The sequence below is a fragment of the Eumetopias jubatus genome, unplaced genomic scaffold (genome assembly GCF_037043125.1).
Source record: "Eumetopias jubatus isolate StellerSeaLion01/CBP00866 unplaced genomic scaffold, mEumJub1_p1.0 scaffold_6, whole genome shotgun sequence".
NCBI classification, from domain to species: Eukaryota; Metazoa; Chordata; class Mammalia; order Carnivora; family Otariidae; genus Eumetopias; species Eumetopias jubatus.
In genome coordinates, this window is record NW_028274812.1 from 55,968,510 (window position 1) to 55,983,602 (window position 15,093).

The 15,093-nt window shown below is 34.0% G+C and overlaps 1 protein-coding gene across 3 annotated transcripts in view; it reads left to right on the forward strand.

The window, feature by feature from the left end:
• Window positions 1-15,093, forward strand: part of HACE1 (HECT domain and ankyrin repeat containing E3 ubiquitin protein ligase 1) — a 100,937-nt gene that overhangs the window by 70,893 nt on the left and 14,951 nt on the right. For all 3 annotated transcript variants that reach the window (XM_028104241.2, XM_028104243.2, XM_028104242.2), the window contains 6 exons: window positions 691-802; window positions 892-989; window positions 1,168-1,255; window positions 5,263-5,412; window positions 5,922-6,118; window positions 13,637-13,768. In XM_028104241.2, the coding sequence (XP_027960042.1) occupies window positions 691-802; window positions 892-989; window positions 1,168-1,255; window positions 5,263-5,412; window positions 5,922-6,118; window positions 13,637-13,768 (777 nt within the window). The remainder of the gene's footprint in view (window positions 1-690; window positions 803-891; window positions 990-1,167; window positions 1,256-5,262; window positions 5,413-5,921; window positions 6,119-13,636; window positions 13,769-15,093) is intronic.

Sequence of the window (15,093 nt, forward strand, 5' to 3'; positions counted from 1 at the left end):
AGTCAGGCACTTATATTAAAATAAGAAAAAATACCCCCATTGTCAAGGTTTATACTACATATTCAAAGGATAGAAGTAAGAATAAAGTTAGATAGGGGTGCCTGGGTGGCTCAATCAATTAAGTGTCTGACTCTTGGTTTCAGCTCAGGTCATGATCTCAGCCCCGTGTCAGGCTCTGGGCTCAGTGCAGAGGCTGCTTGAGATTCCCTCTCTTCCCTCTGCCCCTCCCGGAGCTCTTGTACATGCTCTTCCTCTCTCTCTCTCTCTCTCTCTCTCTCAAAAAAAAAAAAAAGTTAGATCTAGAAGACTATTTTCATGAAAAATTAAATATAACATGCAATGTAATTTTTCTGGATTTGGGAATTCATTCTTACAAGCATTGTTGGACTTAAAAGAGATTAGGAGTAAATTGTGTCAATTCATATCTGATAATTAAATTTAGATATAACCTGATTTATCAAGTCTTTTCTGTTAAAATGGGAATTAAAAAAATATACTCTTCGTAATCAGAGTATTTCAGCTAAGATCTACCTTTTTGTGAATAGTTTTTGAAATGTCAGAACATTATCTAGAACTGTTTATTATAAATAAAGGTTTAAGAATGATTATTTGTAGAAAGGGCATTAGCAGGCTCATGAAGTAATCTGATAGGTAACTGCCAACATATTTTACCGTTTTTTGTTGGGTTAGCCGTTTAAAGATCGCTGTGAGTGGTTCTATGAACATTTGCATTCAGGACAGCCAGATTCCGACATGGTGCACAGGCCAGTGAATGAAAATGATATCCTGCTGGTTCACAGAGGTATGTCTAAGAAACTGATGTGTGTGAGGCCCCAAATAGTAGTTACTGTAAGTTTTCATACATGAAATTAACCAATGCTATATATTTAGATTCTATTTTCAGGAGTAGCTGTGAAGTTGTGTCAAGAGCAAATTGTGCAAAGCTGAAGCAAGGGATTGCTGTCCGGTTCCACGGAGAAGAAGGCATGGTGGGCATAAAGATCAGTGCTGGGCGCCACCCGGTGTGAAAGATGGGGATGCAGTGGGATGCAGTGTGCTGCATAACCGATAATGGAAGACATCTGAAATGATTTTAATTTGTTATTACTCAGAAAAAATTTTCCCATGTATTTCTGTTGATGCTTAATTTTATTTTCTTGAACTCAGGGTCAAGGTGTTGTGCGTGAGTGGTTCGATATTCTGTCTAATGAGATCGTCAATCCTGATTATGCATTGTTCACCCAGTCAGCTGATGGTAAGTTGTACAGTCTACAGGACTTTCTCTGTGGCTCTCATAGTTTCCAACTACAGCAGTGCATTTTATCCTTTGATTCCCACAGTAATCGTGTGAGCTAGGTGTGGCATAGTCCCATTTCCTAGAAAAGAAAGTTGAAATTCAGAGGTTTGTTAACACAGTTAATGAGTGGTAGGATCATGAGTGGAACCTGATTCAGTCTAGCATTTCTTCCTCTAGATAGTTGGTTCTCAGATATTTGTCTTAAGGGCCAATGCTGACTCCACGGAAGTTTTCATCAGTCCTTTGTAAAATAAAACTAAATTTATACAGTCTTAAACATTGTCCTTAGACTATTTTTTTGAGCTAAAATTTCCTTTTGTGAAATAATGCTAGTAGATGGACTTAGAAAAACACTTATTTGGAAAAATTAAAATTTGCTAACCCTTTTTGAGTTTCCAAGTCTTAAAATTTATTGGTCATATAAAAAACAGTCTAGAAATCATGGTGTTAAATCTTAAGTTATAATCTATTTATGTATAGTAACTTAGTTTTCAGTCCTTTTAAAAGATTAAAACCTAAAAAGCTCTTATTATCTTATAATACAAATAAACTATTTGTTGAAATGGTACTTTGGACCTGCACAATTCAGATTTGATATTGTAGGCTGAATGGAAATTGTTACCGCCTCATCTGTGTGAAGAATACTTGACAGTTCTCTAACTTAAGAAAGACATACAAGTGAAGGCGGGATTTCAGTTTTTAAATGCTTTACACAGTTGCTTTTATTTCCTGAAGATCTCTTCTTTCCCAGTGTTTAATTTTTTTTTTTTTTTAACAAGGAGAGAGTGCATCATTAATTGTACTTTCTGATTATCTCCAACCAAACCGGCAGACAGATCTCCATTGAATAAGAAGGATGACTTTAGGAGAGAGTCAAGGGGGTGGTGGGCTGCAGGGATGCTAGGGAGCTGTAGGTATTCACCTTTGTATTCACACATGGTGTCTTTGAAGTTACTTAGGGATATGTGACTCTCTGCTTTAATTTATAACTTCTGATTTTTTTGCTCTGAGGTGAATTTGGTGTCTTTGTTGTTTTTATGACAAGTTTGATGAGGTGCTGGGTTTAGTTAGGCCTAATCTTTGAAGCAAGATTTAGCATTAGAGTATAAATGTTAGATTTATTTCATTTCTTTATAGTCCATTATTCTATGTCTGTTTAGTTTCATCCCTGAAAAACAGATGTAATGTGGAATTATGAGTCAAGGTAATTCCTCACACTATGAATATATTAGTAGAGCATATGCTAAAGCATAGAGCTCATAAAGATTGTGATTTGTCCTTTTTGTAAGCCTTCTCTTTGGGATTACAGTATTTATAAATTAAAATCTTGGTGAAATATTTCCTTGTTCTTATGTTTAATTGACACGAAGGGAATTACATTAAAATTTTGAATTAAAAATTCCTGAATGTGGGAAATGTCTGGGTAGTCCTCATGTCTATAATAATTTCTTTAAAACTTGCTTTCTAATTAAATTAAGATGCTTACTGTAGAGTTTGGCCTTTGGTCTTACACTGGAGGTGAGTCCTGGCTCTGTTCCTCTTGTTGTCATCATCTTGGGCCAATAAGTGTAACCTTTCTGGACCTCAGTTTCTCCATTTGAAAATGGTGATAATGTATGTTTTGTAATGTGGTGAGAGAGAAATCAGTTAGCCGTTATGTAAAAAATGCTTTGCCTAGTGCCTAAGAAATATAGAAGGTAGAAATAATTATTAGAAGCTATTATTATGTGGAAAATGATATTTTCTTGTTCACTAAGATTTTTCTGAGGTGATGAAAATAGCTGTGTCACAGTTACATTTATTTTGAACTTTGACAGAACCTAAACTTTGTGTTCTGTTTTAAGTAGTTTTCAAATTAAAAACTATTATTTCTCCTGAATATTTTTTTCCCTATTTGTTTCCTTATTTATTTTTTGTTTTTAATTTCTCCTTATTTGTTCTTTTTAATAACCTAGATTTCCCAGAAAGTACTTAGCAAAGGAATGATAAATTACAGACCTAGGGGTGGAAAGTTGAGTCATCAAAAATCTTTGCTGATTGATTCATCAGTAACCCTAAGCATTCACTATTTTATTTTATTATTATTTTTTAAAGATGTTATTTGAGAGAGAGTGAGCATGTGCACACACGTGGGGAGAGGGGCAGAGAGAGAAGGAGAAGCAGACTCCCCACTGAGCAGGGAGCCCGATGCGGGGCTTGATCCCAGGACCCTGAGATCATGACCTGAGCCAAAGGCAGACGCTTAACCGACTGAGCTACCTAGGCGCCCTAAACATTCACTATTTTAATAGGTAAAAATATTTGTGACTATTCTTAGATTATTTATATCTTTGGAATTATTGTTATGTTAGTCTTTGAAGTTTTTCTTCATCTCACAAAACTTTTCTTTGACTTTTAATACCCAATCTTACCCATGACTGGGAATTATTCTCAAAAGGTACTTGACAGTGAATGACTAGCTTCATGTAGCCCTTTTAAGTTGTTCAACCATAAGCTTCCACTGTTGTACCTTATTATATCTAAGTAAACTGGTCATGGCAGTGTAGTTTAGTGCCAGGAGTGAGAAATCAAAGACCCTCAATGAACAAAATGAATCATTGTCAAAATATGTATACAAAATGATCAAACATCTCATTTTCCCAAACTTTCTACTTTTCCTTTATTTTATTTTATTTTTGGATCCTATTTCATTAGATTTAGCAGTTTATTCTTTCTTTTAGTGTAAGTGCCTAGAAGAGTAGTAAATAGCATGAGCTCATTAAATATTTGTTGAAAGAATGACAGTTGTCTTTGGAGTTCGTGATCATCACAGAACAGTACAAAAAGAGTTCTTTAAAGTTGAAGTCTTGGTATTAGGTTTTTCCATTGCACTAGATTTTTTTTTTAGACTTTTGTTTTCATTGTGATCAAATATATAACATAATATTTACTATTTTTAACCACTTTAAAGTGTACAATTCACTGGCATTAAATACATTGACAGTGTTGTGTAACCATCACCACTATTTCCAGACCTTTTTTCATATAAGTGGAATCATACTAGGTTTTGACAGTAATTGGTAACTATTGCTTTTGCCATTTTTACTTTTATACCTCAGTGGTACTTAATGAAAGTTGATTATTTGTGAGGCACCTAGGTGGCCAGTTCGTTAAGTGTCCAGACTCTTGGTTTTAGCTCAGGTCATGATCTCAGGTTGTGAGATTGAGCCTTGAGTTGGCCTCTACTAGGCTCAATGGGGGGGGTCTGTTGGAGATTCTTTCTCTCCCTCTGCCCCTCCCCCTGCTTGCACACGCACTCTTTCTCTCTCTCTCAGATAAAATCTTAAGAAAAATAAAGTTGATTATTTGTTGTGAGGAATAATTGGTTGACTTGTGGATTTAGGTGATTTTCTGATAATTGTTAAAAGGCATCAAGTTCATCACTTAACAGTTGTACATTTAAAATTTTGGTTATTCTCTTGTAGTGCTCTATTCCATAAGGAGCAAAAAGTAGTGAAAATCTGTACTGGGCATGTATAGATGAATGAAACAATGCCTGTCCTAATTCACAGCCTAGTATTTCTACATTGCTGAGGAAAACATGTTATGTATATTATCTTTTAATATATTATTTCCAGAATCTCTTTGACACATCTTCCAACTACTTTCAGTTAAAAGTAATTTTCTCTCCGCAAAGACTTACTCTCATAAGTATGTGTGAATTAATGATTATATTTTGACAATTCCATTGTCTTATATATTTCACAAAGAACATTCTGGTGAAAGTTTATACATAATGTAACCTTGGTTTTGCTGAAGTTGTATATGAACAGTTGTACATTTAAAATTTTAGTTATTCTCTTGTAGTGCTCTATTCCATAAGGAGCAAAAAGAGTGAAAACTTCAAATTCAGTTTCTTCATTGAAATGATCTTTCTTCTGCATCTAGATTCTTAGAAATAAATTATTTTGTATTTATTTTAATAGGAACAACTTTTCAGCCTAATAGCAACTCCTATGTAAATCCCGATCACTTGAACTATTTCCGGTTTGCTGGACAGATCTTGGGATTAGCTTTGAACCACAGGCAACTTGTCAACATTTACTTCACAAGATCATTCTATAAGCACATTCTTGGTATGGCTCTGTTGTTATTTCCAGAGGCACTTATTTGAAGTGTTTTTCTTAGAATCTTTAGGAAAAACTAAATAGATAAGTGGAGGCATTTTGATTGAGGTAATTTTTATTTCAGTTGGAAACTATGTAAGGCATTTGGGAGCCTATGAGGTAGAGAAAAAAAAAATCTATGTTTTTGCTAAAAAAATTATCATTTTAGTGTGTAATGTTTATGCTAAGAGTGCATTTTAATATGAATATACCTAAGTTAATTGGCACTTTTTGAAGTATATAATAATTTTTCTGTATAGCTATTTCAAAGAAAGATTACATTATAAAAATGTGGAAAAAACCCCACAAGTTTAACAAACTTCCAAATCCAGGAATTAGCCTCCACTTAAATCATGCTGTGAATTGGATTATATTTTGCAGTTTTATGGAATATCTGTAGAGGGCAGTATTTTACCATTAAACAAACAAGGAAAGGCAGAAACATTTAGAATATAACTGCTATGTGTTTGCATTTTTAGGTATTCCTGTAAATTACCAAGATGTGGCATCCATTGATCCAGAATATGCCAAAAATTTGCAGTGGATTTTAGATAATGACATTAGTGATCTGGGTCTAGAGCTAACCTTTTCTGTTGAAACTGATGTGTTTGGAGCAATGGAAGAGGTGCCTTTGAAACCTGGGGGTGGAAGTATTCTTGTGACACAAAATAATAAAGTGAGTATTTGAATATTTATCTTAGCCATTGTTTGTAACTTGGCCCTGATAGTTTGCTGATTACTGTAGCCTCCTGACACTAGCTAGAAAAACTTGTGCTGTTACAGAGTTTCGTAACATTTTATAACAGATGAAATACTTAAATTAACTAAAACATCAAATATCAAACTTTTGAGTTAGAAAGGATCATTTCACTGTTGTGTTAGATAGCCGAGGCAGTTCCTGAAGCAGCCTAGAGCACAGTTCAGTCGATTGTATAAATTGGGCATCTCTTTATTGAAAAATTAGATTAGATGTAGAAGTTTACATCAAAATCATATTTGCGTTAGTCACTGTTTCATGTTTTTGAAGTACGATGTTAAGAGTTCCAGTAGAGAAAAGAAGAATTTCCTGTGTTAAACTTTGTACATGCTTTTGGGATCCAGTAAATCTGTTAGATCTCTGAACTTGATTTTTTTTTTTTTAAGCTTTATAACTTGGTTCTTTTTATTTATTGTTCTATCTTCTGTTTGTGAATTTTTTTTCCAGTTTTATTGAGAAATAATTGACATACAGCTGCACATATTAGTTTTAAATTTTGGCATATGTTTTCTATTGAAAAATATGTTAATATATAATTCCGTTTTATGTCATATTTTGATATGTAGGAAATTGGGAGTCAGGAAATCTGGTGTGGGAACTCCACTTCTGTCATTTACCAGTAGCAACTTCTGGTTAAACAAGACTAACCTCTTTTTCCTTTCCATTAGTTGTATTATAATTCCAAGACAGCTTCAGAAGCAACTAACTTTAAGGAATAATGTCCGTTGATTTAGTAAAATACAGTTTTTTTGTTTTTTTTTTTTAAAGACCAGGAGACTTGGCTGCATTTTAACCTCTTTGAGCCTCAGTTTTCTATTCTGTAGAATTGGGATAATAATAGCTCCCATACAGGATCATTACTAGGATTTTGCAAACTGAAAACCACAACATGAAAGTTAGTTCTTATTGGCTAGTGCTCTAAAAAAGAAGCTCTTAGTTTGAGATATGTACAGGGTATTGGAAAGTTATATTATGCTATATAGTTTTACTTTTTGCAACTTCTAGATACTATACATATAAAAAAACTGAAGTTTAATTTTTGAAAATAAGATCAGAAGCTAAGTTTTTGCACATCTATACTTAGATGTTTTTTAGTTTGCCCTCTCATTTTACACATGAGGACACTGAAGCCTAAAGAATTAATGGTAAATCTGGGGCCAAAACCCAGGTCTCCTAGTTTCAGGTCTCATGTTCTTCCTTCACAAAATTAATCATGTTAAGGAAGATCTTACTTGATTTTTAATACAGAGTCATGTTAAGCTCTAGAAGATGAAAAAAGTAAAATGCTTTATTTTTAAAATATGTATTAAGCTTGCCAGTGAATGAAAATACTTTTTAAAATATTCTAATTATTAGATTGTGTATCCTATAGTGCATTTATTATTTTACACTGGAGACCTATTCTCAATTAAGGGTAATGAAGTTATAGAGTTTTTTTTTAATAAGAAAGTGATTGTTTTTCACCAGAGAAACTCAAACATGATTGTTATCTGTGAATGCTGTGGTGAGTGGACTTGTCACTCTCGGATAGGTTTTCTATGACACGGGGAAAGACCCATGAACAACTGCATGATGTGTGGCTATGTTTGTACTTGTATCTCCTAATGCTCTTCCTCCCATTATTACATGGTTTTTGTGTAGATTTTTAAAAAGACATATTTTATTAGTTCTTTGGCATTTGTGTCTTTCAGTGAAATCTAGAAAGAAGGAAGATAGTAAATAATATCAAGAGTATACACGCATTGAGGGTGGACCTTTCATTGTGAGTCCAGTTTGAGACTGGAATACTTACTGTTGTAATATTAAAGAGCCTGAAACTTTTGCTTCTAAGTTAAATACATTTTTATTTAACTATAGTAACTAATTGTTTGGTTGATTATAGGCTGAACCTTTTTTTTTTAATGATTAGCTTTGGGTAATAAAAGCAGGATCTCGATCGCTAATATGTTAATTCTCCTCAGCTTTCATTTTTGTGATGTAAACATTTTTCAGAATAATTTTCTAGTATTACCAGAAAGAGTCGAGTATAATTGTTTTTTTTTTTTGAGTCAAGTATAATTGTATATCAAATTGTTGATGTTTAAACATTTAATGCTCACTCAGTAAGCAACCTGATTAATTTTTTAAAATTAAAAATCTTTAGAAACATACCTGCATCTTAAATTGATCACTTGCTTTAAGATTGTTATTCAATTTACAAGTAAAATTTTCAATTTTTAGAGATTTTTGTTATTTTTTAACATTTCTTTCATGAACTTTTTTGTTACGTTAAGGTTAGCCATTTACTTTCTTATCTCTATAGGTATAAAGTTATAATTGTCACATTTGGAGTTCAACTTCAAAATCTGTAAGCATGTTGAAGCTTAAATGAGTTACCAAGCTTGTTAGTACGAGAAAATCTGTGTAAGCTGATCTCCACATGGGGGAGTCATTTATTCCGAATTTTTATGGAAAGGCTTTGGTCTCCCATCCAAGGCTTTGGTAATTATAGAGGGAAACCAAATAGATGAAAATACCTTTGTTTAAAAAGGAGTACATTAAATAAACACAAATGATGTAGGCAGAAGAATATATGTACATTCCACATTTGAAATATAATGCTCTTTTAAATTTAATATTATTATCAATTTGTTTTAAAATCTTAAAAAATAATAAAACTAAACTCTGGTTTCACTTTTGAAAATGACTGAATTGCCAGGAGCTGAGCATTTACATTTAAATAGTATTTTCATCTTCCTTTAAAAGTTTTGCTTTTACTTTTCACTTTTTTTTTCTTTAAAGGTTTTATATATTTATTTGTCAGACAGAGAGAGAGAGAGAGAGAGAATACAAGCAGGGAAAGTGGCAGGCAGAGGGAGAAGCAGGTTCCTCACTGAGTTAGGGAGCCTGATGTGGGACTCGATCCCAGGTACCTGGGATCATGACCTGAGCTGAAGGCAGATGCTTAACGGAGCCACCTAGGCGTCCCCTCTTTTTTTATTCTTGACCGAAAGCTGGAATCATGGACCATAAAATTTGAGTTAGAAGTGACAGATTTTCTTATATCTTCAGTTCTATCTCCTAGAACTGAAGAGTAAGCTACATGAGCCTTAAATGCTAACACTTTTACAGTACTAATCATGAAATTCATTCAGGCTGGGAGGGAAAGAGCAGTGGGTAAGACAGGATATCACGGAATGGAGGAGGTGGTATGGAAGCTGAATTATAGAGGAGAAGCATTAAGTGGTCAGATAGGAGTAAGGAGGGGGAAAAGGAAATGTTCTGGGCTTAGAGGAGGTTAAGGATGACAGAGCATGATGTGTTCAGGGAACCACAGGTATATCAGAGTTGTAGATCTTAGCTTGCAAAGAAATGAGTGGTAAAAGATGAGGGGAGTAGACAGGGGCCAAATTCTGAAGGACTGTATCCACAATTAAGAATTTGAAAATTATTCTGAAGACTGTAGGGATGATTGTAGATGTTATAGAGGCAAGTTCCATCAATGGATTCTGTTTCTTAAAAACACACACACAAAAACAAACTCAGCTTGGAGTGTGAAGAATGAATTGAAATGGGGCAACACTGGAGTCAGGGAACTGATAGGTGGTTGTGGTATTGGTCTGGGGAGCATGCATGAGAATTTTATAAGACAAAGGCAGTGAGGGTGGAGAAAATGAGATAGTTTCTTGCCTTTTTGGTATATCTGCTTATTCCTACAAGAGAAACCTGGTTATCCTTTGGAGTTCTCAGTGGAAAAATTTTCATTGACAACTCTTACGTACCAGAGCGGTAATAAGTGGATAAACTCAGGAAAGAAGCTTTTATATTCAAACAGTAAATTGAATTATGTCAATAATAACACCATTTAGACCGTTAATTACTAAAAAAATAACTATTCCAAATTGTTTTACAAATGTGGCCCAGTTTATTCCTCTGCTTAGAGGAGGGGAAAAAAGAAAGTCTTGTTTTCACTAGTAAAAGTTAACTATTATTTAAGTAAATATGGTTTATTTAGATATCTTTCAAGAAATAATGAAAGAAGATTTTCAAGAAGAAAAATAGCTTAAAAATGCATTTATTTTCAATATCACCACCATTTCTCATAAGAAGACATAATTTAGGTTCAAAACCTGAAGAGAAGTTAAAATTTTAAGGAAGATTTCTGAGAGATGAATATTATTTACTCCACAAATTCAGAAGACTAGAGATTATTAAAACAAAATGTTTCTGTAAATTCTGTAAATGTTTCTGTAAATTCAGTGTTTTTATGTTTTTCGCTTTGCAGTTTCTTTTTTACTTACCTATTTTATATCAGTTACAAGGGTCAGAGGTTAAGCCAGAAAAAAGTTGCTAAGGCTCTTTTTTGTTGCTGTTGTTGTTTCTATGCTGAAGGTTTCTAATAACGTAACTGCTTCACCAGTACAAGTACTAAGATTCTTTAATATGATTAATTCTTCAATTTAATTATTTGGCATCTGGTATTATTTTATGCCTTCAAAGAATAGACAACAAAACTCAGGTGGGAGCAAACATGACTCCTAGGATATGCCATCTGTTAGGGATAAAAGAAGATCCCCTGACCCAAGTTATATCAATCTCTTGTAATAACTTAAAAGAAAATGATAGTTTAGGTTTGGTTTATGTTTAATGTTTAATTGTGCAAGTCTTTATGCCAGTGTTTTGTGGACTGATTGTCATCTGCATATCCACTGTTTCCTTATTAAAGCATGTAAGATACTTGATGTAGTTATGCAGAGCATAAAGTGTGGGGAGGTGAGTCACTTGGATGCCTGTATGGATAATGGGAATGCAGCCAGTATATTTCTGCACAGTATGAATAGTCAAAAAGTTAGTGTGTAATAATAGTGGATGTTCATAGTAATAATTGTATCATCAAGAAAATGTTAATTTGTGTTATTCTATTTGAGGATGTACAGTGTTTAAGGAAGCAGGGAAACATTTTAGCTCAGTTGGATTTATATTTTCTTCTGTTAAACACAGTTATATTTCAGCTACATGGAAAACTTTATTTTACTAAACATCTCAACAGGATTTGTGATGGCTAGGATTTTATTATTTTTCTGAGAAATAATTTAGACCAAAATTCATCCACATTTAAATTAACTTAATATGAAAATTGGTATTTGAAGGAGCTGATTTCCACAAATTGGTGTACAGTGACTATGGATCAAAGTTATAGAAATAAATGTGGAAAATATTTGGAATATTAGAATAATATTCCATATTAGAAGAATAGAAGGGAACATGTAAGGAAAGATTAGTATACTTGTAGAAATTAATTTTTAAAAAAAGAATGTGTGAGGAAGTAATAGGAATTAACTGATTGAAAACAGAATGTGTACTACTCTGGTAAATATGGAATGCAATGGCCAATTAAAATTGGTAAAGTGTACTTTGAGCAATTCACAAATATTTTACCTTTTTTTTGAGAGAGAGCACGTATGCACATCTGAATGGTGGGGGAAGGGCGGAGAGGGGCAGAGGCAAAGGGAGAGGGAGAGAGAGAATCTTAAGCACCTGGGCTGAAATCAAGAGTTGGATGCTTAACCAACTGAGCCACACAGGTGCCCCGCAAATCTTTTACTTTTATGCTTTATAATTTAAGGTCTTGAACAATGATTATTGAATAGTACTGTAAGATTCTAAGAGCAAAACCTTTTGGGAAAAAGCTGTTCTTACTAAGGGAAGATAGGGTCTCATATAGCATCTTAAACAGGAGTGAATGAGTGGAGCAGAAAAATTGTAACAGTTGAGTAAGTTTAGGTAGAGCAGACATAAAGTAAAAGATAATGATGTGCTAATATTGAAATCACTCCTGGTTATCACTTGGAAGTGTGCTATATATATTATTTCTTGGACGTGAAAATCTAGTTTATGTTTCTGTTTGATTGTTTGGCACACATTTTTGTCTCCCTCTCTCTAGTAACTACCTAAATGTAGTAACTGATAATTCCTGTACAGTGGAGAAAAACTTGTGGGTGGTAGGGAGTGTGATTTGGGCGTGGGAGTAGACTGAATAGCAGAGATGACAGCTTTCCCTGTGCTAGATTGCACAAGGGGCTATGTGGAGCTTGGGGAGAACTATGGGGAAGCCACCATGACACTTCTATAGCTTTGACATGGATGGCCATGTGGAATTCATAGCCAGTGGTTATATATAACTTTGTAGCTCAGTACTTGTGGGTTTTTTCCCCCCGATGTAGAGTTAGAAAGTGGGATGGGGCAGAGCTTCAGATTTAGTGCCCCCTCAAAAAATAAAGGAAGGAACCTAAAATTGGCTTTCTCTACTCTCTTTAGAACATTCATACCTGGGAGGTAAGAACTATATACAGCATATTGCTTTTAAGTCACAAAGTTTCACTTAGATGTAATTTAAAATATATAAATGATAACAATTGATAGAGTTGATTGATAAATATAATAATTGATTCTTGTCTGAGCCAAAATATATTCTTTATTACCAGTTAAATTTTAAGTGACACTATTTTCTGTGATGATGTATTTTAAAATGAAATGTGTAAAAATAGTTTACTTTAATTCAGAATCAAATAACTATGCTTAAGTGACCCATTTTATCAAGTTCTAGGTCTGTATTAAATGCACTTGTTGAATGTATGCATTCATCCGATATTTGTTGAACATTTACAAAGGGCAGCCAGTTTTTTAGGAGCTGGGAATATATACTGGAAAACAAAACAGAGCCCTTGCCTGCAGAGAGGTTACATTCTAAAGAGATAGTTCAGTCAGAGACATGAGAAAGCATAGACACTGAGGCCTGAACAAGCTTATGTTTGGGGAATATAGAGAATGAACAAGGGGGAGAGAAGAAAGAAATGATGAGAGAGCAAAGCAAAGGCTGGGTCATTTAGGGCCTTATAATTTGTCTTTTACTTAATTAAGTCAATGTAGAGTTTTTTTGTTTTGCTTTGTTTTAGGGAGGGAGAAAGGTGCTTAAGTAACTGAGCCACCTAGGCACCCCTCACTGTAGGGTTTTGAGCAGGAGTGATGTGATCTGAATTATATATGAAATTGTATGTAAAATATATATCTATATACTTAATATGGAAGAAGCAGTACAGAGACAAAAATGGCAACTGGGACACCACATGTTAACAGTAATCCAGGTGAAGGTGATGATGATGGCTGGGACCAGGGTAGTAGTAGTGGAGATGGTGAGACAGGATCGGATTGAGAATGTTTTTTGGAAGTAGTTCTGATAGCACTCACTGATACAGTGTGTGAGAAAAATCATGGGTGATTGATTCCTAGGATTTTGGCCTAAGTAGTTAGTGATTGGTGGATTACGGGTTTACTGAGCTATTTGAATGATGGTGCCAAATTAATTCTAAACCTTTACCTCTTAAATGAGAAATGATTATATCAACAATATCTTAAGTGTGTGAAATTGAAAAAAATCACTTTTTTTTTTTTTAATAGGCGGAGTATGTTCAGCTTGTTACTGAACTTCGAATGACAAGAGCCATTCAGCCTCAGATCAATGCTTTTTTACAGGGCTTTCATATGTTCATTCCACCTTCCCTCATACAGCTTTTTGATGAATATGAATTGGTAAGGAAAAACATCAGTTCATTTGTGGTTACAAAACAACACAAAACTCCAGTTGCTATAATTCAGAAATAATTTTGGAGTACTATGATAAAATAATGGATAATAAGACATTATGGTTTAATGTTCATATTTAGAGATTTCTTACAAGATGTGTGATTGTGCTTCTCTGCTTAATAACCAGAGTATCAATTCCTTAGTGTGAAATGAAAACAAAAATGGAATACATTTTCAAAGTATTTTACATGGGAGATGTTGAAGGCCAGTCTTCTCAAAAGCAATAATCATATTACAGTTAACCCTTGAACAACACATGTTTGAACTGTGTGGGTTCAAACTTAAACATGGATGTTTTACAGTATAACACTGTAAATTTTCTCTCTTCCTTTTGTTTTTTTTTTTAAAGATTTATTGAGAGTGAGAGAGAGCTGCACATGCATGCAAGTTGGGGAGGAATAGAGGGGGAGGGAGAAGGAAGAAGGGAAAGAATCTAAAGCAGACTCTACGCCAAGTGTGGAGCCAGAAGCAGGGTTCAGTCTCACAATCCTGAGACCATGACCTGAACCCAAACCAAGTCAGATACTCAACCAACTGAGCCACCCCAGCTGCCCTTTCTTTTTGATTTTGTTAATAATATTTTTTTTCTCTAGTTTACCTTATTCTAAGAATAGGCTATGTGTAATACATATAACATACAAAATATGTTTATTGTTTATGTTACCAGTAAGGCCTCTGGCCAACTGTAGGCTATTAGTAGTTAAGTTTTGGGGGAATTCAAATGTTAGCACGTGGATTTTGACTGCATGAGGTCAGAGTCCCTAACCCCTGCATTGTTCAGGCAAGAATCAACTGTACTTCTGAATTTTTTATTTGACCATATGAGGTACAAGATAATGATAACTAACTTCTTGTCATTTTGAAAAGAAGAATTAGGGGGTTTTTCCTTTTGTATTTGTTTAATTTTCTCTAGCTTCTTATTTACCATATATATAATTCTGTCATTTTCCATTTTAAATCTCTGTGGAGTCCTTTCTTTGTCAGCCTCTAGTTTCTAATAAGTGTTTTGCACTTTTAATTTGCCTGCCTTTTACTATGGCCTAACAGGATTTCTAATTTTATATGCTTTATGTTTACATTTTCCCTCATATCCTTTTTCTCTCTTATGATTGGTAATAAATTATTTTCAAACTCTTGAGTTGTCTAACTCCTTAATTAAACACAGTATTTTTTTTTTAAAGATTTTTATTTGTGAGAGAGAGAGAGTGAGAGAGTACATGAGCAGAGGCAGAGAGAGAGGGAGAAGCAGTCTCCCCACTGAGCAGGGAGTC